This window comes from Lolium rigidum, chromosome 4, assembly GCF_022539505.1.
Source record: "Lolium rigidum isolate FL_2022 chromosome 4, APGP_CSIRO_Lrig_0.1, whole genome shotgun sequence".
Classification (NCBI taxonomy): Eukaryota; Viridiplantae; Streptophyta; class Magnoliopsida; order Poales; family Poaceae; genus Lolium; species Lolium rigidum.
The window spans coordinates 74,300,366-74,325,399 of record NC_061511.1 but is presented as its reverse complement, the minus strand read 5'-3'; the positions used below and the strand labels follow the sequence as shown (position 1 = coordinate 74,325,399).

Sequence of the window (25,034 nt, the reverse complement as noted above, 5' to 3'; positions counted from 1 at the left end):
TCTTTTATTAAGCGAGCGCAGTTCTGCCTCAATTGCCTCCTTCCATTTAGGTCAATCCGAGCGCTTCAGGCACTCTTTCATAGATTTTGGCTCGGATCCAGGTTGAAGGGTTTTAGCAATTTTAGAGGAGAAATATCCGTCGACAAGTGTAGTCTTTCTATTGTATGATTCTCCCGAATCGATATAGTTTATGGAAATTTCATTGATTTCTTCAGGCACCGTGTGATTTCCCATAACAACGGTGTCTGGTTGTTTCGATGTCCCAGCAATAGAATTTGTGTGCACATTTATGCTGGGTTCTTGATGTTGAACATCATCTTGGTGTCTATCAACTCCAGGTTGATTTGCATTTACCGTCATAGATTTCCTTTGTTTCCGCGGTGGCTTTGGAGAAGCCTTTTCCCTTGAGACCAGATTTCTCCCCCTTTTATTTGCAATTGGGAGTTGAGTAGTTTTATTTGGTACCTCTACTCCTTCCGGTGCATTGACTGCAGGGATATATGATTTAGTGACACCTTTGTGATCAGTAAATGCGTTCGGCAAGTTATTTGCAAAGTGTTGCAAATCTATTATTCTCGAACTTCAGATTCAGATTCTTTAGTACGTGGATCTAAGGATTGGATGCCTGTTACATTCCAATCTATTTCCTGGCATTCTTTGTGGTTTGTTTCTCCCCCTAATGCCGGGAAATGATCCTCATCAAAAATTGAATCAGCGTACCGAGCTGTAAACAGGTCCCCTGTTAGGGGTTCTAAATATTTTATAATTGACGGAGATATATATCCCACATAGATTCCAATTTTTCTATGGGGTCCCATGGAGGTACACTGCGGTGGTGATATCAGTACGTATACAGCGCAACCGAATTTTCGCAGGTGGGAAATACTTGGCTGATTGCCTCGTACTATTTGAAATGGGGAAATTTCATGATATGCTGTTGGTCTAACTTGTATCAGATCTGCGGCGTGTAAAACTGTATGTCCCCAACAAGAGGTTGGTAAATTGCAATTCTGCAACAATGGTCTAGCAATTAATTTTATTCTTTTGATTAAAGATTCAGCCAATCCATTTTGAGTATGAACATAAGGCACAAAATGTTCTAGATGAATGCCTAACGCCATACAATAATCATTGAATGCGCGTGAACTGAATTCAGCCGCATTATCCATTCTTATTGTTTTAATCCTGTGTTCAGGATGATTTGCTCTTAATTTGATAATTTGAGCCATTAATTTGTCAAAGGCATGGTTACATGTTGATAATAAACACACATGTGACCATCTAGTCGATGCATCTATTAGCACCATAAAGTACCTAAATGGTCCAGATAGAGGTTGTATTGGACCACATATATCTCCTTGAATTCTTTCAAGAAAATTAAGTGACTCATTTTTAACTTTAAGGTAGGATGGCCTAATAATTAATTTTCCGGTAGCACATGCGGTGCATACAAAATCTGATGACTTGGGAAATCTTTTAATTGGTAAATTATGACCAATAGAATTGCTTATAATTTTTCTCATCATACATATTCCAGGATGACCAAGGCGATCATGCCAAGTCTTGAATTTATCAAGATTCCGAAAAAAATATTTTGTACGCAACATAAGGTAAGGGTTTGATGTATGTAAAGTATAATCCGGATGAAAATGAAGGGAATTTTTCAAGAGTTTGTTTCTCATATCCGTCGCTTTTTGTTAAAAGCAAATATTCTTTCTTATCCATCTTAACAGTTTTAAGATGGAAATCATTTGATCGGATATCTTTGAAACTTATAAGGGTACGTGTTGATTCAGGATACAAGAGTGCATTCTGAATTACAATAGTAGTACACATAGGAAGTGTGAATGTGGCTCTTCCTGAACCAATTATTGCTTTGTTACTCCCGGTTATAGTCATAACATCTTCCTTTCTCTTAGTAAGAGTTTGGAAGTATTTTGTTTCCCTTAAAATTGTGTTAGTAGTAGCACTATCCACTAAACATAATTCTTCTTACATCGGATTTTCCCCGTAAAATTTCTAAAAATAGAAAGAGAATATTTTAGAATAATTTTATTTTATTCATATATTCATCAAATTACATACATAGTATTTATATTACAAATTCGAAATATAAATATATTACAATATTATGTCTGATTCACATAATACAATACATGTAGTCTGAAAGACTTTATTCTACTTATTGTTATCCAATATACAACACATCGTAGTATTTGAATAGCTAAGTGATATCAATTGTTTAGGAGATCAATTGAGGTCTCCAAAAACATCTTGGGTGTAGTCCACAAGCATGTCTTCATCGAGGATGATATTGTCCTTTGGCTTGAATTCTTCAATAGCACTTTGAGAAGGACTAGCTTGAGGGTTGTCTTCAATGGCATTGAAGTGAGCTTCAGCCTTATTTCCATGAACTTGCTTCTCTTTTCCTTCATACTTCATGTATAGATTCACTAGGTGGGAATACGACATTTGTTTGTACGATGATTCGCACATCCACACCTTTGACAAGTTTGAGAGTTGTCATTTTGATCATTTCTCTTGAAATGACCTTTCCTCTTAAATTGAGAGAATGAAGTACTTTATTGATTAGGATTGTTGGCTATTTATAATAGCCGAACAATCTGATTACAAGTCGGTTCCTTTACGTGTGTTCGTAAGGGACGCAACTTTTCACAATGCACAGCGATTGGACAAAAATCTAACTGCTAGGTAGTTATGCTAGGGAAATCCTAACTGCTATATTAGCCTAGATCTAACGCTAATATTTCCTAACAGAAATTACAAGGGCGGATCGTGGACGGCTACCGGAGGAGGAACAACGGAGTGGAATAGTGGACTAGCAAGTTGATGTGTTGTGTTCTCAGCGAGCAGAGGAGAAAGCACACGCCTTTATAGACTCAGCATCCCGCAAATCAAATCGTTTCTACAGCAGAGGAAATCCTAGCCACCTCCACTTCAGCTTCCTCCACTGATCAGTCCCCTCTTTTCCGGCTGGCTTCGACGGGGTCAGGACAAGTGAGGAACCCCGGCTGGCTTCGACGGGGTCGGGACAAGTGAGGAAACCAATCTATGCGTTGAGATTTTAATAAAAATAGCTTTTTTACTAGTTTATGTTAGGATTTTACTAGTTGTTTTCTTATTGATTTTCCGTCAATGAAGATAGCATTATCTACAATAAGTGATCTTTGGCTTTTCATTCGACAAGTAGATCTCCTTCCCAAGTGATATTGAAAGATTACAATTATCAATTTATGGGTGTTTAGATGTGACTTCGCCAAATCGATTTTGGATTTTTTTTTCTCATAGTTGCCACAAGGAGATCATGCTCGCAGTTCTTATCCCGGTTTTGCTACGTCCTCGACAATGGTGATTCACACTCTTAGCTCTCCAACATCGACAAGGCTGGTTGTTATTTCCTAACATATTGGTGTTAGTACTCTTGTTGATGTTGATTGACTACTTTAATAGTTGGCATTTAGTAGTCGGCATATATAGCCGATGGTATTGCAAGCGATAGGTGAAACTAGTGGTTAAGCTGGCACAGGGAAGCAATACCTTTTATTGTCAAAAGAAATAGGGAGAGATAATAGATGATAAGAATGCAACTGGATCATGATAAGCAACACCATCAAAAGGGGGCATATTTAGCTGATCGTACTGCAAACGAAAGTGGAAAGGGGGAATACATGTCTGATGTTACTCCTACTAAATCCGTCCATAAAAGGATGTCAAAATTTTGGCAAATGTAGGTAACTATACACTAAAGAGTTTATACACTAAAGAGTGTCTAGATTTTCGCACTACCAGAATAGGTCCTTATGATTCTCAAAGAATGATGAGGGCCAAGGCTGATACCTCGCAGGTGATGCAATCAACTGTGAAGAGGCTGAGGCAAGATCTACAAACGTCTGCCTCAGCTCGCTACCAAACTCGTAATCAAACAGCGGGACGTGAAGCAAGCCAGCTACAGGTGCTAGACGGCTTTCTCGTCAAAGAGCGTTCTATTTCTAGGGAAGACAATCTCAATCGGCCGTAAAAGACGGATTTGTTTATAACAGACCCATTTAGAATATACCACCCAACTAGTCACTCATGGGAGGCTTCACTTGCACATTTTGACAAACTTCAACATCCTTTTACAGACAAAGTAGTCTGCAAATTCCGCAATTCCGTAAATTCAAGCACAAGTACAAACACTAGAGATGGTAGTTTTCCAGAGACAACCAATCAGCACGTTAAACATTCACAGCCCACTCAACGTTCACACTAAAGGAGAGGAATCTACCCCATAAATTTCTGATCAAATGCAATACACAAGAAACCAATCTATATATTCAAGCAACTAGATATCAATTAGCAGGACAATACAACTGAATGAACTGGAGTTCCTACACTGGATAATACAACTGCACAAACTGGAGTTTCTATTCATGCTCGAAACAACACCAGAACGAAAACCAACCCAAATGCTAGCAAACAAACATAAGCAACAAAGTACAATTTCACACCAATAAAAGCAATCATATCACGTCCATATCAATAAAACTGATGCTCAGGTATAATGACTGAAACAGATAGCACATCCCGTAGTTCTATTCATATGTCAGTGGATTGTAAAATAAAGAGTACATTCAATACTCAAGGGCATTTGAAACATTACTGTTAACCAGGAATTCTGGAAATAGACAAACAGATGACCAGACCACAGGGTCAACAAGGAATGCTGGAATCTACCAAACAGATGACCAGACCACATGAAATTACTAAGCTCTACACTAGCAATCATTGTACTGCCATGTCAACAAGATACCTATTCGAAAACTGGAGATGTACCCACAATCCAGGTAAAACTATGATGAGCCTATTTAGATGAGATGGGCAAACCACAGGGCAGCACTATGCTCTACACTACAATCATTGTACTGCCACTGTCAAGGTAGCAGACTTATACCAAGGTACCCTATGATGAGCTTATTCTAGACCAGATGGCCAAACCACAGGGCAGTACTATGCTCTACACTAGCAATCATCGTACTGAACCTGTCAAACAACTAAGATAATTATACCAAAATGAATAGATTAACATACAATCCAGGTATGTTATGATGAACTCCTCCAGACTAAACTTATCCAGCAACACAATCTAGGTACCCTTTAATGAACTTATTTTAGACAGAAATATAATGCTTACTTAAAGAAAGGCAATGCAATAGCTTAAAGCTGCTCTAAACTAGCTGTAGTAATGTATTCAAAGCAAGCTTAAAGCTGCTCTAAACTAGCAGACGCTCTAAACTAGCTGCTCTAAACAAAATAATTGCCCGCAGATAGTTATCCAGAAACAGATGCACTAGAGCACTAAGCACCAGTAACTTCAACCCCAAAATATAAATAACCTAATAAAAAAGAACTCACTAGGTAGTATGCCACATAATTATACACAGAAATATAACAAACCAAAATGTACATGTAGCACAGAAATGACTGCAGGAAAATGATTAGCAACAGAAACTAAGCACACCATTCAATTATGATCTTAGCAGCACAGAAATGAGCAAATGACTTGTGATTGCATCACCATCAGATCAGCACAAGGTACAATAATGAATGGAGAAATTATCGTCATCCACAATGATAGCATATGAAACCAAAACTGAACTCACATCGCATCATCTGAGTAAAAGGCGATCAAATATCCAGGAAACATGCTACTCCAGGTATCAGTTTTAACGACAAAGGGAACACATATCTAAACGAGATGTAACCAACAGCTCAATTCAGTTCTCGATAGGTAGGGTAAAAAGAAAAGCATAGCAGACGCGTAGCCACCTCTAAGCCTTCTGGTTGTAGACGTAGGTGAGGCCGCACTTTCCGCAGTAGTGGCGGTCGAAGTGGTTGGCCATGAAGGTCCCGGCGCCGCACTCGGCGTTGGGGCACTCCTTCCTGAGCCTGGTGACCTTGCCGGTGCCGTCGTCGACCTTGTAGAACTGGAGGAGGGCGAGCTTCACCTTCTTGTGCTTGTGCTTTTGCTTCTTGGGCTTGGTGTACGTCTTCTTCTTGCGCTTCTTGGCGCCCCCGCGGAGGCGGAGCACCAGGTGGAGGGTGGACTCCTTCTGGATGTTGTAGTCGGCGAGGGTGCGGCCGTCCTCGAGCTGCTTGCCGGCGAAGATGAGGCGCTGCTGGTCCGGAGGGATGCCCTCCTTGTCTTGGATCTTGGCCTTGACGTTGTCGATGGTGTCCGAGGACTCCACCTCCAGCGTGATGGTCTTGCCCGTCAGGGTCTTCACGAAGATCTGCATCTTGGCGACGCTGGGGGTCGCCTCCGCGCGCTGCGGCGGCGACGGTGGTGGCGGCGGCGGGGAAGGGTTTCGGTTGGGTGGCGGAGTGGAGGCTAGGGTTTGGGGGGAAGCAGAGGAGTTTCCCTTTATAAGGAGGTCGGAGGATGTGAGTCGTTGGATCTAGGGGTTTCGGATCGGACGGCGGGAATGCTGTGGAGTTGACGAATGTTGGGCTGGGCTTTTATGTGGTTCTGCCTGTGCGGCCCACTACTCATCAGTCGACGCTAACACCCAGTCTGCTTTTGCTTCGTCCAAACAGAAAGCGTACATACCGTCCAGCAGTTCATTATCGTATTTGTGTTCTTAGTTCTTACAGAGAACGCACAAACGTGAATTGCAACACACCGAGTTCCAGCAGATGGAGAAGTACATTGCTGTATATAATCCTGAACTAGTTTCCAAGTTTCGTTTCTCGTGAGGTTGACTTTCATGTGGCGGCTATGCCTTTTTTTTTTGTTATACATAAATGTTCAAGTTTGACAGCAAGCAATTGAAGGAAACGTAAATGATGGAAATCACAATCAGTAATTTTAAATTTTCACTGTTTTTCTTTTGCCTTGCATTACAATTCAAATAAACTTGAAAGGATGTGCAACCCATGTGCTGATTCATCCAGTCGTTCTATGTACACATTCAGACTGCCAACCAATCAGATGGTCATCATCTCGCCGAGACAGAGATACGACGGCACCACCATGATCATGAGATGTAAGCCTTGACGAGTTCGGTGTAGTTATAGACGGCGCCCGACCTGGGGCACGTGATCTTGCCCCCATTCTTCTTGGCCATCTCATCGAGAGCCTGACATTTGCACCACCAACACATAAGGAACACATTTTAAGTTTGATCTGGGGCAGGGGGCAGAAGCGGGGCGGTTCAGCGTAATACCTTGGTGCTATACACGTAGCCGTTGGGTAGGACGAGTGGCGGGTTCTCGGTGTCCATGAGTTCCTTGGTTATGTGGCAGACGAGCTTCGAGTGGTGCTGCTTGGAGAAGGGCAGGGGCTCCGCGAGTTTCCGGAACCCAACTAGTGACAATGGGTCTTCCTTGGGGCAGTTACCCTCGAAGCAGAATCTTTGCAAGGTCAAGGAGGAAATAAACAACATATTCCGGTCATGATAGTGAAGACATAGATTAAGGTAACAGTTCAAAAGAAAAAGGAATGTGTTGATCTTGAGAAGGATACGGAGTCTTCAAAGCTGTCAGGCCTGCTTGCAGGTAGATGTTCAGCAGTGGCTCTAGTGTCATGCCATATAATTTGTAGAATTCTTGCTTGAACTGGTCCACGAGAGAGTCCCACTGGTTTTGCTCAAACAAGACCTACATGTAAAGCACACGCTGTCAGCCAGGTACCAGCCAGTACCTTCACTACAGCACCAGTGTCCAGTGTTCAACCAGAAGTTCATCCCAAATTTCTGATGATGGGTAGTGTATTATATACTCCAAGGTTCATGCTTAAGCACAATATCTTACTCCAGTTGCTATCATATTTTTGATTCAGCGATACAACAGAACCAATAAAACATAGACAATGCTGCTAACCTTGTAAGGAACACAGTTTGTATTGCTTCTAAAAACAAGGCTTGCCGTAACACGCTGTAATTCTTTCATGTGTGTACACCCCCAGGGAGCAAGGTATTTCCGGCCATATGCTATAGCCGGTAGGAAGTTCTTAGCCCTGACTAGCTCCACAAATTCTTGAAGTCTCAGTAAAAACTCGAGCTTACTCTGCAGGGTAAATAAAAAATAGATACTATAATATACTAGAACAAAAGAAAGTATTGAGATAAAGAGGGCATGATACTCAGAAGCTAGCAACATCTTGCTTCTTTTATTTCTTGGAAAAATGCAAAGAGAAAACAAGCATGCACTGATATCTTACTCAACAATGACAATATTCAATATACCATGCACTCTCTCCATAAAAGTCTCCTATTATTTAGAATTGGATGTTTAGTAGCATAAAGATGCATGCAACAAATCACCTCCATCACCCGAGACAAACCTTTTACAGCATTCAGACCACAATTGCCATAAATGTCGAAATGACCTATCCCGCATCAGGTGATCAAGAAGATACAAATTTGAATTGTTTTACCAAGCAAATTACATGATTGGTGAACTATGAGAACTATTAATGTCAGTATCATAGATCAATGCACCCATTGACTAGTGTTATAACAAATGGACTAATTTACTTATTTCATCTCACTAAACTGCATATGGAACTCGGTAATGAAATGGCCAAACATAACACAAACCTTTGATTTCTTTAACCGAGACTTGTTTTCCGCACACCAAGCTAAAGCAGGGGCAATTTCCTTATTCTGAAGAGAATCAATTACTCGTTTTGCATCTAGGAAGACATCAATATCAACGAGATCCTGCACACCAACAGCTGGATGGTTAGGTTCCGAAGAGTAACTATAACTGCAGAAAAAGGCAGTGCCTACATTAACGCTAAGAGTTCTTGGTCATCATGATTTGGCAGATAATAATGCATATAATCGCAGACCGCATTTAGTACTACATGAAAAGCAGGTTGTATTTTGATGTTGCAGCCTCTTGTTTAGGCAATAGCATCAAAAGCAGAAAGCAACATGCCAACATGGGCTACTGGCACAGTAGCACCAAAAGCACAGAGTAGCACGGCATGCTATTGGCAAATAATCATATACAGCTGGAACCTCAATAATTACGATCTCCGCAAGAAAAGAGAAAATAAACTACGATCTACATTACACATAGTTTGAGTAAAACCTTCCAACCAATGAAAGCAGACAAGGCTGAAACCAAGATGTTGTAGAGCAGTATAAATAGACACCATCTCTGAAGAAAGGCACTTCAAGCCTACGGTGGAAACAAAAACCAGATAAACCTCCTTATTTAGCAAAAAGAGGTCACTGGAATCCATAAGTGATCACAGCTGGGGTTTATTCACGCAGACAAGACACCAGTCAAACGCAGAATACTCGGCCTACCAGCGCACAAGAATTTGGTGGAACTGCTTAAATAGAACATCCAGAGACCAGTAACTGGCTCATTCTGTCAAATAAATTCTGCTTCACATGAGTTGAGCCTTGGTGGGCGGTTCAGCCATAGCGCATTCCGACCAACCGAGCGATAAGCTTAGTTAAGAGTCAGATACAGCATAACAGCACCAGTTGAAGGATTACCCTTGGAAAGGAAGTTACCAGCTAGAACCAGACGCTCTCAAATTTTGCACGGACTTTGAACTGACATCTACTATCATTACGAAGAACAGCAATCCCTATGTTTTGTTCCTAAGTAGAGTTGAAAGTTATACGACAGCCACAGCCTAGTATCTGTCTACTTGCTGGTGCTAAATTAGATGATTGTGCCAAAGATCTAATGTCATTCTGATTACTACTTCTTACAGAATCATACTGAAGCATTTTTCTTGCTAAAACAGACATCGACAGACTTCAGGTTCTGTAATCTAGTTAACGTTTTGCGCAGCTATATTTCTCTTAAATACAAAGCACAAAATTAAATGAATCGAGTAATCAACCAAAATCTCTTCTTGGCACACCATCCTCATACGGTTATACCTGAATGCCAGAGGTCTCGGCGAGCTTGGTGGCAGTATCATAGTAGGACATCCGGAGCATGTAGTCAACAAGGATACGCTTGAGCCGAATGTCCTCCCACTCGCCGTCGTCGCCGGCGCTGGCGGCGGCCAGCCGGTCCAGCCGAGCACGGCACCTCTGCACCTGGAGCTCCTCCGCCCGCGCGCCTTCCTCCATCTGAAGGTCATCGGGAAACAATTTTTCAGCAACGAAACAAGAGAAGAGAAGATGATCTTTTCAGCAGAAATCAGAGGGACATGAAGTGATCAGATGGAAAGGTCGGGATCTTCTCTAAGACTAGCATGATTCGGCGAGAGATTGATTGTGCGTGGGATTGGGTGACAGTGCCTTGCGCTTGAGTCCGTGGAGGCGGGAGACGAGGGAGGTGAGGTGGTCGACGGCGTCGGGGGCGGCGACCGAGGAGGCGGAGGAAAGGACGGCGGCGATCTCCTTCTCGGCGAGGCGGTGGTTGGTGCGCGCGGTGGCCCGGAGGACCTCGAGGGGCACGCGCACGAGCTGGTGCTCCAGCCGCACCGACTCCGCCGCGCGCGTCTGCCGCCCCGCCGCCGCTGACGGCGCCGGGGAGGCGGCGGAGGGCGCCGGCGATGGCGTGTCGATGGCCATGTCCATCTTTTTTTTTCCTCTCTCTTTGTTGGGACTCGCACCGAAGAGAGGGTTGTGGATTGCTGGAGAATAAATTGGGGAAGAGAAGATGAGAGGAGGTTTTGTGATGATGTCTGGATACTGATTTGATCTTGCTTTGGGGCTTAATTAATTGTTTTTTGTCACCTCCGGTAGATTTTTATTTTTGGTTTTTTTCCGTACGATAGAGCAAAGAGTTTACACGCAGAGTAGATAAACTCTGTCAGAGCATCTCCACTCGTGACCCTATACGGTGTCCTGCGAATGGCTATATGGCGGTGCCAGCGGCACATCACAAATTGGGGGCAAATATTACAAATAAACACCGATCGCATAGTTTTCCCACGGTGAGACATGGCTAACTCGTTGTGGCAACCTCGGCATAGGTGTACACATCGTTCTCCCACGGCGCCTCACCGTCTCCTCATCTTCGGCATAGGCCTCAGCTTCCTGCTCGTGAAGGATTGATGCCCCGTTGGTGTCGTCGTTGATGATGTCGGCCATGATGGAGTCGCTCGGCATTCCGCCGAATGGCCCGTGCGCGCCTTTGTAACAAACAGACCCTAACCCTAACACCCTGAATTCGGCACCTGACTCCGCCGCGACACCTGACTCCCTCGCCGCCCTTTTCGCCGTCGGTGGTTCGCCTACTCTGGCCAAACTGTGGCGGCCATTCTCCCCATCCTTCGCGCATAGAAGGTATTCGATCGTTTGTCTGGTAGGCGTCGTCGGTACCTGTTCGTTGCCCCCATTGCCACCACTGATTTCTAACTATTTGTTTTGCCTCCTAGACATAGATAGCAACGATGAGATGATCCAAAAAAAAAATGCTTGATGACGAGGCAGCCTACGACAACGACGTTCGCGAGCGCTTGGCAATCATCGCTTGCCTTCAAGAAATGCTTGATGAAGCCGAGCAGAAGAAGAAGAGGCCGCGACAGAGTTCATAGAAATCCTTCATGGTGTGAGGGGGCTCGACTCCTACTTTAGGCTGAAGTATGATGTCGTTCGCACGACTGGCTTCTCTTCGATCCAAAAATGCACCACCGCCATGAGGATGCTTGCATATGGAGAACCTGCCGATGCACACGATGACTACCTTCGCATGAGTGAGTCCACTGCCATTGACTGCATGTACAAATTCTGCCAAACCGTTGTGGGAATGTTTGGGCCCTACTATTTGAGAGGGCCAACTGAAGCAGTGACTGGTAGGATCATGGCACAAAATGCAGCGAGAGGATTCCCGTGATGCTTGGAAGAATCGAGTGTATGCATTGATCATGGAAGAATTGCCCGTTTGATTGGCAATGTTTGTGCAAAGGGCGGCATGGATATTGCAGTGTGGTGCTTGAAGTTGTAGTGGATTATGAGCTCTAGATTTGTCATTCTTTCTTTGGCATGGCCGAATCGCACAATGCCGAATCGCACAATGGCATCAACGTGATGTAGCGCTCTCTGGTATTTTCAAAACTTGTGGAAGGTCATGCTCTATCATGCAACTATGAGATCAATGGCAATTAATATACCAAAAGCTATTATCCAGCCGATGGTATCTATCTAGCATGGGCGACATTTGTCAAGGCAATCTCCAAGCCAACGAGTCAGAAGAATTGCCACTTTGATGAGCGCCAAGAGAGCTGACAGAAGAATGTCTAGCGGGCATTTGGTGTGCTTCAAGCTTAATTTGCTATTGTTCGGCATCCAACTCTAAAACGACCAAATGTGAGAGGTGATGCAACATTGTGTGATCATGCACAACATGATCATCGAGAATGATTGCAAGACTCGAACTAGGCATGTTGGTCCCTCGTAGTGTCAGGATCCTCTTGCGGAGGTTGATCACTAGGTGCTTACAGAGTTTACTAATTTTTTCGCCGTGTATACGGAAATCTGTGACATCACTGCTAACGCTCAACTGCAATATGATCTTGTTATCACCAGAATTTGACCGAGTCAGAGGTGGGCCGCGATCAAGATGGGCTTGAAGAATATACATGGAAGAAATACGTGAATCGGCCTTATATGCAAAGTTTGGGCTAGTTTGCCCGTGTATCTGTAATATAGTAGGATACGTGTTGATTAGATAGAGTTTGGCCCGTGCCCGGTTGGGATTATTCCCACGTTAGAAAGTCTACGGACTATAAATATGTATCTAGGGTTTATGAAATAAACAACAATCACGTTCACCACAAACCAATCTAGGCGCATCGCCAACTCCCTTGTCTCGAGGGTTTCTTCCGGGTAAGCATCATGCTTGTCTAGATCGCATCTTGCGATCTAGGCGATACAAGTTTATTCGTTGTTCATGCGTTGCTCGTACTGAAGCCTTTTTGATGGCGAGCAACGTAGTTATCTTAGATGTGTTAGGGTTAGCATTGTTCTTCGTATCATATGATGTCCTCGTGCAACCCTTAGACATCTAGCCGCCCTTACACCTATCTTAGGTGTAGGGGCGGCACCCCGCTTGATCAATATTTAGTAGATCCGATCCGTTATGGTTGCTCCTTGTTCTTCAAGGATTAGTTTAATATCTGCATGGTTAGGCCTTACAAAGGGTTGAAGGATCCGATGGCGCGTAGGGTGTAGTTTGCTAGCCCTAGACGGGATGTTCGGGGATCAACTCCGTGTTGGTTTTTAGGCCTTGTCTAGGATTGGTTTACGATCACCGTGCGCGGCCGCCAGGCTCAATCACGAGTAGGATGTTCCGATTATGTGGTGAAAACCCTAAATCGTAGTAGATTGTTTTAGCTTTATTCGATCAAGCAGGACCACCATATATTCGTACACCTCGTGCGAATCATGGGTGGATCGGCTCTTTGAGCCGATTCACGGACAACTCGAGAGCCGATCGAGGCTCGTATTTAATGTTTACGTGTATGCCATGCAGGAAACTAAGCGAGGCACATCCATCACCTTCCTGACCAGGTATAGGTCAGGTGGCACGCCCTTGCACCAGCATCGGATGTGCGTGCCGAAGTCTTTGCGGGCCGTCGCTCGGAGGGACCAGGGCCAGCCGCAGCCCTAGGTTGTTCCCGGCTCTACTGTGTTGCCCGTCGCTGCTCGCCGGTGGGTTTCTGACCGCAACACATTCTGGCACACCCAGTGGGACCATCTTCGACATCAACCGCATCGCCATCTACATCTGAGATGGCGGAAGGCACTCCAGTCACGTACGAGGATTTGACCGAGGAGCTCAAGAAGAAGTATGACGAGGTCAAAGCGATCCTCGAGGCCGACCTCATCGGCTCTTTTCACAGAACCCGCTCACATGGCGTCAGGTGGAAAGGGTTCTCACCTAAAGGCGCGCTCGATGGAGTGGACCTGTCCGCCCCGTCAGAAGAACGCACCAGGTCCCTGCGTCGGGAGATTAACTTCATGGTAGCTCACTCGGCTGCACCGCCATTCCGAGAGCTCGGTGAACACTTTGGAGCGTGTCGCTCTTCGGGTGATCCAGGAAATCATGAGGCATCGGTACTCTCCGTCGGGACCAGCTCTCGGGACTTACCAAGGAGAGATGCCACTCCGGTCCCGTCCACCGCCGCCATTCGCGTTGGCGGCGCCGAAGTGCCGAATTCACCGGCATACGTCGTCTACAAGATCGGTGGTCACCCTAGCGACTACCGGTTCTTGCATGAGGCGCCTAAGGAGATCCCTCACGGATACACGTGCACATACGTGCCAGGCTGCAATGAATCGGGCACTCACAAACCGGACTGCAACGGCGAGGACTTCGGAACAACAGGAGGGACTTCGGGAACAGATCTTGAAAAGCGGACGTGGCTAGCTAAGTATGCCACTCCGACAAACCTCCGGAGCTCAGCTCCTGCAGCTTGGCTCGGAGCTGGAAAAGCAAGCATGGCTGGCTAAGTATGCCACTCCGGCGAATCTTCGAGTTCGACTCCTACAGCCAAGCACCGTGGATCGGATCGAGTACAATCTCGAGAGACCAGTTCGGCATGGTGCCGAAGAGGAGGACAGTCGGCTATTCCAAGCCGTACCCCAACGAGTACGAGTTGATCCCGCTACCACCCAAATATCGGCTCCCTGATTTCTCCAAATTTAATGGATCAGATGGTTCCAGCTCCATCGAGCATGTGAGCCGATATTTGGCACAGCTGGGCACGATCTCAGCATCAGATCCACTATGCGTGAGGTTCTTCGCACGATCCCTCACGGGATCGGCTTTCGGGTGGTACACTTCGTTGCCACCGGACTCGATCCGGACTTGGAAGCGATTGGAAGAACAGTTCCACATGCGGTATCACTCGGAGGCTTCGGGTCCGGTATTGCCGATCTAGCACAAGTACGTCGAAGCGTGGAGAAACCGTGGCGAGAATACATCCGGCGCTTCGAACCGTTAGGAACCGATGTTATTCGGCTCGAGTGACCGAAAAGAAGCGATCGAGTTGGCGGTGGTGGGCCTTGCATCACCAATCAAGGATATGGCCTCCCAAGCGAGACTACCCTTCACCGGCGCACATGGTTCGAAGCCGTCGTTATACGAACAGCGCCACCCGGACTTGTACCGGGACAAATTCAAACGTGCGGTAGTCCTGGTTGAGGCGGATGAAGATGAAGGGTCTCGCGGGAGATCAAGAGGTAGCAGTGGTCGAATGGACTCGGGGGCAACCCCCATATCCTGCAAATGGGTTAAGCCACCAGGTCCGCCCAGAGGGTTTGATTTTGACGTAACTAAAACTGAGCAAATTTTTGATCTCTTACTTAAGGAGAAGCAGTTGAAGTTACCCGAAGGCCTCAAGATCCCCACGGTACAGGAGCTGAACGGAAAGCCATACTGCAAATGGCATAACTCGTTCTCCCATACCACCAACGATCGCAGGGTGTGGCGTCGGCGGATCCAAATGGCGATAGAACAAGGACGTCTAATTTTCAACCGATACGCCATGAAAGTCGACACGCACCCCTTCCCCGCCGTTAACATGGTGGGGTGCGCTTACCCCGAAGGGTGCCGGCCGGGATTCTCGTTCAACATCAACATGGTAGGGCCTGGACACCACTGCGGTAAGGACGGAGACGAGGGCAGCTGCTCTCGTAGCAAGGACACGGAGGAAGCCGTTCCACGCGATCGGCTCCGTCACGATGGCAAGCGTTACATCACAGAGGGAGAAGTAAGGAATGTGAGATATCAGCGACCTCTCTCTGATCACCTCCTCAACAAGTATGTGAGTCAATATGACCAACGCCGACGACCCAACAACGATGATGAAAGAGATCGTCTGGCTAGGGACGCCAGGAGACATCGTCGGTATGATCGCGATGAGGAGGAGTACGAGCGCCGTGCCAAGGAAAAGTCAAGGGAGCAAGACGACGAGGATAGGCACTGGGACTGTCCCTTCTTCAGACACTGCTGGGATTCAGGAATGAGCCGATTGCCTACAATCGGCAATTGCCCAGAATGTAGACAGAAGAAGAAGGATGCAGCTAACGTGTCCGTGTTCCAGCGTCTAGGGCCTCTCCCGCCGCGGAACAAGCACGCTGAGTCCCCTCGGGTGGAAGATCTCGAGGATTTGGAAGACGATGAAGAAGAAGAAGACAGGTACCACCGTCCAAGGTGGTGCCCTGATGGACTCAGCCGTTCCCAAAAGCGTAGGGTTCGGCGATCGCGTGGCTTGGAGGAAGCTGAAAGGTTATACCTGCACACGCTAAGGAAGGCGCGGCCTGATCTGGCCGCGAAAATTCAACGAACCCTGGATGAAGAGGGTCGACCACAAAAAATGGAGTGGCGCCCCAAGCAAAGGAAAGCCGATGATGAAACATCGGCTGGCACAAACATGGTGTTCATCCTTCCGACGGAGTTTAGTGCTCCAGGATTTGACGAAGCACCTGTGGCACAACTTGACTGCGGCCCACGGCCATTTATCTTTGAGAAGCCACGAGAAAGAAGCTACAGACATCTGAAGGCCCTGTACTTGCGAGATTACATCGATGGGAGGCCTGTCAACAAGATGCTGGTGGACACCGGAGCGGCAGTCAACGTTATGCCATACTCCATGCTACGTCGGTTGGGACGCTCTAGCTCGATCCGATCAAGACCAACGTGACATTGAGCGATTTCAACGGCCAAGCGTCCGACGCACAAGGTGTTACGAACGTGGATCCGACCGTAGGAAGGAAAACCATCCCTACGACGTTCTTTATTGTCGATAGCAAGAGCACCTATGCTGTCCTGCTGGGAAGAGATTGGATCCACGCCAACTGTTGCATTCCATCCACGATGCACCAATGCGTAATACAGTGGGATGGAGATGAGGTAGAGGTCGTCCGGAGCGGATGACTCGGCCGAGATTTCAACGGGCGGCATGAACGCTTGGGAAACGACGAGGCCAAGAGCCACTCTCAGGCATCAATTTGGACGACTGCGAGCGCATCGACGTGACAAAGGATGGGGTTAGGCTGGTCTTATCCACCGGCCTGACCGTATAGCAAGAACAGACCTATGGACAAACGTGGCGAGGCCGATCCTTGGGATCGGCCCCAAAGATCTATGGAGGGACATTGCAAAACCTTCATTGAGTGCTTCGATCAACATGGAGGCCGATTCCAGCAATCGGCCAAAATTATCCTCACCACACGTTCTGCCTGTGTTCAACGTCGATCTAATGGGCAGCGGTTTTACGTCGGCTGATGAGAGTCAACATTAGTCCTAACGGAGCCGACGTTCAAATACAGTGCCTTGGCTAACTACAGAGCCGATATCTGCAGTTACCTGACAGATTCGGCTCGGGGGGCACCTAATCAGAGGGACATGTGCGATACATGTGCAGTGAAATATTGGAGGCCGATTTTAAATCGGCCAGTTAAAAAAAAAATCACAGCCGATGCACAGACATCGACTTGAGAAAACATGCGGAGACAACAGTATGCGAATACAGCCGATGCACGGGCATCGACTTCAGAATAATAAAAGCCGATGCATTGCTATCGACTCTAGAGGAACAGGCTCAATTAAGCAGGTTAACAGATCGGTTTCAGACCAGTAATCATGATATTTGGGATGAATCTCCTAGTGGGTTTGCTGAGGAGTTCAATCTGCGCGTTTAAGGTTGGAGGATGGTTTGGACGTGAGTTAGACCTGTTGGACCGCGTGAATAGGCAACGGCCTGGCCTCAAATCGCGTTTATAGTACAAGCTGATGCCCTGCCATCGGCTCTCTGTACCGCGACTTCGTTCGACGATCGGCAAAGTTGACAAGAAAGCAAAATTAATTGGGGAATATTTTCTTCATTAATAGTGGGATTTCTTACAAAGAAAGAGCCGATTGCTCGGGAAAGAAAGAACAAAAGCCGACTACTACTACTAGTCCCTAATCTAAGGGCCGTTGTCTGCCCTCGTCGTCGTCATCGCTGCCGCCGGCGCGGCTGGCCGATGGGCTCCTCATCGTTGCTCCCGTAGCCTTCTACGGGAGCCTCGTCTTCCTCATCGTCGTCGTCGTCGTCGTCGTCCCACCGGGCGCGGAGGCGCTTCGCCGGTGGGTAACCTTCGAGGAGTCGTCGTCGTCCTCCTCCGCCTCTTCCTCGGAGGAGGTGAAATCGTCCCGGGAGAAGCGGTCGTCCTCGCTCTCCGCCTCCTCCTCCCGTCGACGAGGAATTGAAGGTCGCCCTCTCCGTCGGTCAAGGATTTGTCATCCTCGGACCAGATGGAGGAATCGTGTTCCTCCTTGTCCCACGTCGTTGGGGCGAGGATGTCGTGCGCCGCCAACGAGCCCCACTCTGGCGTCGGCTCACGGAAGGGAGATGATACGTAGGAGGGGTTCGAGGAGGCAGAAGAGGAGGAGGAGGAAGAAGACATGGCTACGGAGGAATGGGGTTTTTTGCCGATGGCTAGTACGGAGCAGGAGGGTGAAGTGGCGAACGGTTCAGAGCGGTTAAATAAAGTGGATATAGTGGAGATTCAATACCACAGCAGTTTCCGAGGAGATGGTGCCCAAGAGGAATAAATTTGCCAGATCGCGCATAGAAGTCGAGAAGGCAAGGCATCATGATGAAGGATACTGCGACGGTTCTGCTCTGCCACGACATGACCCGGCGAAGAAAAGAGTGATTTTGGAATTATCAATTCCAAAACTAGGGGGGCATGTGTTATCACCAGAATTTGACCGAGTCAGAGGTGGGCCGCGATCAAGATGGGCTTGAAGAATATACATGGAAGAAATACGTGAATCGGCCTTATATGCAAAGTTTGGGCTAGTTTGCCCGTGTATCTGTAATATAGTAGGATACGTGTTGATTAGATAGAGTTTGACCCGTGCTCGGTTGGGATTATTCCCACGTTAGAAAGTCTACGGACTATAAATATGTATCTAGGGTTTATGAAATAAACAACAATCACGTTCACCACAAACCAATCTAGGCGCATCGCCAACTCCCTTGTCTCGAGGGTTTCTTCCGGGTAAACATCATGCTGCCTATCTAGGCAGTACAAGTTTATTCGTTGTTCATGCGTTGCTCGTACTGAAGCCTTTTTGATGGCGAGCAACGTAGTTATCTTAGATGTGTTAGGGTTAGCATTGTTCTTCGTATCATATGCTGTCGTCGTGCAACCCTTAGACATCTAGCCGCCCTTACACCTATCTTAGGTGTAGGGGCGGCACCCCGCTTGATCAATATTTAGTAGATCCGATCCGTTATGGTTGCTCCTTGTTCTTCAAGGATTAGTTTAATATCTGCATGGTTAGGCCTTACAAAGGGTTGAAGGATCCAGTGGCGCGTAGGGTGTAGTTTGCTAGCCCTAAACAGGATGTTCCGGGGATCAACTCCGTGTTGGTTTTTAGGCCTTGTCTAGGATTGGTTTACGATCACCGTGCGCGGCCGCCAGGCTCAATCACGAGTAGGATGTTCCGATTATGTGGTGAAAACCCTAAATCGTAGTAGATTGTTTTAGCTTTATTCTGATCAAGCAGGACCACCATATATTCGTACACCTCGTGCGAATCATGGGTGGATCGGCTCTTTGAGCCGATTCACGGAGACAACTTGAGAGCCGATCGAGGCTCGTATTTAATGTTTACGTGTATGCCATGCAGGAAACTAAGCGAGCCACATCCATCACCTTCCCGACCGGGTATAGGTCGGGTGGCACGCCCTGCACCAGCATCGGACGTGCGTGCCGAAGTCTTTGCGGGCCGTCGCTCGGAGGGACCAGGGCCAGCCGCAGCCCTAGGTTGTTCCCGGCTCTACTGTGTTGCCCGTCGCTGCTCGCCGGTGGGTTTCTGACCGCAACAGATCTCGTAGAACATCTTGATCTCATAGAACAGCTCAATAAAGAGGCATCAAATGCTTCGACATCTTGATCTAGCCTAACTTCTATTTGTTTGGTTTAATTGTTTGTTACTTTCAATTTGGTAATAATATTGTCAAACTAGCTTAATTGTTTGTTACTTTCAGTTTGGTAATAATATTGTCAAACATATTTACTTGTGTGCTATGTATAAATCGGTTGTGTCTTCAAATATCCTAAACACAAAAGAAAAGAAAAACTTTTTTTTTTCGAAACACAGTACAATCAAAGACGCTCATACATACGCGCACACACTCACCCCTATGAACGCACACACGCACACCCTACCCCTATGAGCACCTCCAAGAGACTGCGTTGAAAAACTGATCCGGCGGGTCTTGAGATTAACGAAGTCACCACAGGCGCCTCGCTGTCGACGGGAACGTCACCTCCCACTGAAGAATATTCCGCCTTTATGACACACCAAAGTGTCAAATCTGGGATTTGAACTCTGGTGAGCTGGGGGTGCCACTACCCTCCTAACCATCTAACCACAGGTTGGTTCTCAAGAAAAGAAAAACTTGGGGCCACATTTGGGGGAGGCACTCCAAAAGTGGCACCAGGCCGTGGTGACGCCGCGCCGATGTTTTTAGCGCACGACCAACAACTGCATCAGAACAGTGCAATACAACCGCATGATGTTGCAACTTATTTAACGCCATTTGAGCATAGCAATGCATACAAAGACATTAAAATTCAGGTAACCAAATCGAAGAAGGCAGCAGAAATACAGCGAGAACTGATAACATGATGTTTTTTCTCCCAGGTATTGTAAAAAGGAAGCTCTAACCTAGGGAATAATACCAGCAACATCAGTTTACCATATTATTTAGGAAGTAGGGGCAGACGCAGCAGCTAGCAAAGATAACAGAATTTAACATCGTGTAACTACAATCTGCAGCGAAGTTGGCAATTCACAGTTCCGCAGAGAAAAAGGAGCTCACAAAAAACAGATAGATGTTTTGAGAAGACATCGATTCAGAATTATTTCAAAACGTTTGAAGTGTCTTGAGCTGACAGCTGAAATCATATCAGGAATCACATGTGGATGGCCTTGTCATAGGTCTGCATGCACGCCTCCTTCAGGGCCTCGCTCACTGTCGGGTGCGCATGGCATGTACGGGCGATGTCCTCGCTGGAGGCTCCATACTGAAGTGCAAGCACAGCCTCATGGATGATCTCTCCTGCGCCAGGGGACATAATGTGTACACCGAGGATTCTGTCAGTTTCCTTCTCAGATATAACCTTCACCATCCCTTCAGCATCATCGATTGCCTTTGCCCGACTGTTCGCCAACAGGGGGAACTTCCCAACCTGGTAGGCTACTCCAGATGCCTTGACCTGTTCCTCCGTCTTGCCAACAGAGGCCACCTCTGGGTGTGTGTACACCACGCCGGGTACAGTGTCATAATCAACATGGCCCTCCTTCCCAGCAATGAACTCAACACATGCAACACCATCCTCTTCAGCTTTATGTGCAAGCATTGGTCCAGGTATCGCATCCCCGATCGCGTATACACCCTTGACATTTGTCATGAAGCGCTTGTCGACAAGGACCCTTCCACCCTTGTCGGTCTCAACACCAATGGTGTCCAACCCAATACCAGCAGTGTATGGGACTCTGCCAGCAGATACAAGGACAATGTCAGCTTCAATGACACTCTGCTCTCCACCAGCTGCAGGCTCCACAGTTAACTTGACACCACTTCCAGAACTATCAACCCCAACTACCTTCGTCTTGAGCATGAACTTAAATTTTTGCTTCTCCAGCATACGCTGAAACTGCTTCCTTATCTCTCCATCCATTGATGGGACAATATCAGGGGCAAATTCAACGACAGTGACCTCAGACCCTAGTCTGTTCCAGACAGAACCCATCTCCAGACCGATGTATCCAGCTCCAATAACCACCAACTTCTTTGGTATTTCTGTAAGTGCAAGAGCCCCAGTAGATGACACAATCTTTTTCTCATCTATTGTAACTCCAGGGAGTGATTTCACATCTGAGCCAGTGGCAACAATTATGTTCTTCCCTTTGACGATAGTGCTACCACCATCGACCAAATCCACAGATACCTCTGATGGGGAGACAAGCTTCCCGAACCCTTTAACATATTCAACCTTGTTCTTCTTGAAAAGGCCTTCAATGCCTTTTGTAAGCCCAGCAACAGCCTTGTCTTTCTGAGACATCATTGCAGGCAGATCTACCTCCAGATTGGAGAACTTGACGCCATGGTGTGCAAAAGAAGACTTCGCCTCATGGTACATATGTGACGAATGCAGAAGAGCCTGGAACAGCAAGAAGGAACACAAATTAGATCCAAATAGTACAACCAAACAACATATTTGCAGTTTTGCAGATTTTCAATATGCTAGCTACAAACACTACAGCCAAGCCGCAAAACCAGAAGAAGTAACAGATTTTGCAGTAGTGTTTGAGGGACCACCTCTCTGTGTATTTACACTGGCTTTGCCAAGGTTTCCGTATAAGTTTCACATGCACAGATGAAAGAAATAAGTGATTCAGATTTCTCCAAATTTGCATTCATCTAGACGCGTATAGATACATGCAAATCTGGAGAAATCTGAGTCACTTATTTCCAGACAGAGGGAGTAATAAAAATAAACTAGAAACCACCCCCAATGAGATGACATAGAGTAACATGTGTAAATTGAGCAAAAAGGCTTGAAACATTGCACGACTAGCTTCAGAAACAGTAAGCATAGCATTTCAATGCAAATAAGCTTAAACAATACTTAAGTGAATTTGAACGCTACCAAAATTAAAGACAAGATCTGAAGGCTCTAGAGAACGAAAGTAATAACTACTGAAGAGACGAACTTCTCTGTTAACAAAAACTGAATCTAGAAAGTTGACATCTAGCATCTCTCCAAATAAATTACAAATTGAACAAACATTTTTTACCCCATGAATAGAGAAAAATAGGTGGTACTGCGTTGGATGAATATAACAGCGAGCAAGCTTTTGGAATTCATATGGTCGACCTTGAGCTTCTAAATCTATTTGAACATCAGAAAAACACTGACTATTTCATTCATTGGCTTCTAAATTTATTTGAACATCAGGGAAAGTTACAACTATTTTATTGGATCAAGTCAGCTGCAGCCACACCCTGTAAGACCTGGTTTCAACCAAAACCAGTAATATGGAGTTACGGAACCTAACACCTAAACCAACACATCCATTTACAAACCCTCAGTGGTAACCATTAACCATAAAATCATGTAAAAATGGTACAGGTCATTAGCTAATGTGGAAGTTAGGAACAGTATACTTATGTAGACTAGCAGGATAAATGTATATCAAGCTATAAGTAAATAACTGAACTCATAACGTAAAGGGAAAAAAAATGAAAACAGAACAATTGATGATCTGGTTGAGGTCCAAACTGATATTCACATTCACACCCCACGTTATCATCAGCAGCGTGAACTTAGCAAATGCCTCGGGAGTTGCCGCACATTTGCATATGAGAGGTCGACAAACCTCAACAACAAAACACATGTTACTCTTATAAGCTCAAAATTTTAGAACACCAACAAAAGTTATCACCTACTTCTAACACATTAACCGTGAGCAGGCATCATCCTAAAGCGCTTGACACAGCTAAGCAAACTGAGATCAAATTATGAAGCCATACATGACTACCTCCTAGTCAATCACACAAGCGGCAGCAGCAACATGAAGCAGTCAACAAAACTAAACCTCCCACAGACAGTTCTGCAACTCACCAACCATTAGTAGTGTGATGACAATGTTGACCACCTCAGGGTGCCCCAAAGTAAACCCCTAGTTCATTTCCCACCATGGAAATTGGAAAAATTGCACAACCTAATCACAGAAAGGATCAACTCGAGCGAAGTCCACGACTCCACGCCCGAATCGCTCGTTAGGGGAACACCAAACATCCGTATCCTTCGACCACATCAACAATTACAGTCTGTGCGCCTGCAGCACTGAAACCCTAGCGCCCAAATCGCGGCACGATACGGACGGATCTACGACCTCCGGGCTAATCTAAATCAGCACGAAGCGCATCCATCTGGATCGCATATCGAGAAGGGAGGGGAGGGGAAGGGGGATGCGGTAGATATACCTTGGACGGGATGCATCCGACGTTGAGGCAGGTGCCCCCGAGCGCGCCCCTCTTCTCGATGCAGGTGGTCTTGAGCCCGAGCTGCGCCGCCTTGATGGCCGCCACGTACCCGCCGGGCCCGCCGCCGATCACGACGACGTCGCTCTCCTCCCCCGACGCCGCGTACCCCCTGCACGCGGAGGCCCACGCCGCAGCGTGAGGCCGCCGCAGCAGCACCGCCTCCGCCGCGCGCCTCCTCGCCAAGCTCGCCATCGCCATCTCGCGGACGCGGACGCCTCCTCGCTTCGATTTCCTTTTAGGAAGAAGAAAATGATGCTCCGCACGAGAACTCCAAATTCTCCTCTCTTTTCTTTCTTTTGTGCGTTTGGTTTCTAACCTTCTGCGCAAGAAAGAAGAGGGGAGAGAATGGCAGAGTCGTGAATACGGAGAGTCAGAGAATACAAGTACGGAGTAGGAAAATACCAATACGGCCACGTTGCTTGCAGGTGTGGCGCGCCAGATCTGAAGCTGATAGGTGGGCCATCCGGTACAGGACATCCCTTCGCACTCTTTTTTTCTTTTGAAACTTGAAGGGCCTCGAAGGATCCATCACGGCTTAACCATTTATCCTCCGGAAAAAAATTGCTACCCGTTATTTTACGTCATTCGCTCAAACACACCGTTCGATTTTATCTTTGTTATGTACTACGTATTATAATTTTGTGATTGTGATATATTTGCCAGAATATACCACTTATCTAAAAATGGAGAATTTTGCACTTTGGTTGCGATGACCCATGTTATGATTATTTTGAAGAAAAATGCATAACTTTTCATTTTTAATCAAGTGGTGTGTTCTGGTAAATATGTCACAAACTTGTAATGGTACCTAACAAAGACACAATCGAATAATATGTTTTGACAAATGTTCAAAATATAACGGTGTCATGTAGCAAATTTTCTCTTTATCATATCCATGTTACATCAAGCAGTAGGACCCAAAGATAAAAGAAAATTGCACCCTGGCCCATGACTTTTATAGAAAGGACCCAAAAGATAAAGCTAAACT

At 46.3% G+C, this 25,034-nt stretch overlaps 3 protein-coding genes across 3 annotated transcripts; all 3 read right to left on the bottom strand.

Moving 5' to 3' along the window:
- Positions 1 to 5,642: 5,642 nt before the first annotated feature.
- On the bottom strand, positions 5,643 to 6,358 carry LOC124646612 (ubiquitin-40S ribosomal protein S27a-like). The gene has a single exon (XM_047186710.1). The coding sequence runs from the start codon at positions 6,297 to 6,299 to the stop codon at positions 5,832 to 5,834; it is 468 nt and encodes a 155-aa protein (XP_047042666.1). The 5' UTR covers positions 6,300 to 6,358; the 3' UTR covers positions 5,643 to 5,831.
- A 470-nt stretch (positions 6,359 to 6,828) lies between these two features.
- Positions 6,829 to 10,574, bottom strand: LOC124648976 (protein MAEA homolog). Its single transcript, XM_047188657.1, has 7 exons — positions 10,278 to 10,574; positions 9,912 to 10,106; positions 8,601 to 8,723; positions 7,882 to 8,067; positions 7,526 to 7,659; positions 7,227 to 7,413; positions 6,829 to 7,139 (listed from the first exon to the last, which is right to left on the bottom strand). Exons 1-7 carry the CDS (start codon positions 10,557 to 10,559, stop codon positions 7,038 to 7,040), a joined length of 1,209 nt encoding a protein of 402 aa, XP_047044613.1. The 5' UTR covers positions 10,560 to 10,574; the 3' UTR covers positions 6,829 to 7,037.
- A 10,022-nt stretch (positions 10,575 to 20,596) lies between these two features.
- Positions 20,597 to 24,402, bottom strand: LOC124646611 (dihydrolipoyl dehydrogenase 1, mitochondrial-like). The gene is made up of 2 exons (XM_047186709.1): positions 23,987 to 24,402; positions 20,597 to 22,157 (listed from the first exon to the last, which is right to left on the bottom strand). Exons 1-2 carry the CDS (start codon positions 24,242 to 24,244, stop codon positions 20,907 to 20,909), a joined length of 1,509 nt encoding a protein of 502 aa, XP_047042665.1. The 5' UTR covers positions 24,245 to 24,402; the 3' UTR covers positions 20,597 to 20,906.
- Between the last annotated feature and the right edge of the window lie 632 nt (positions 24,403 to 25,034).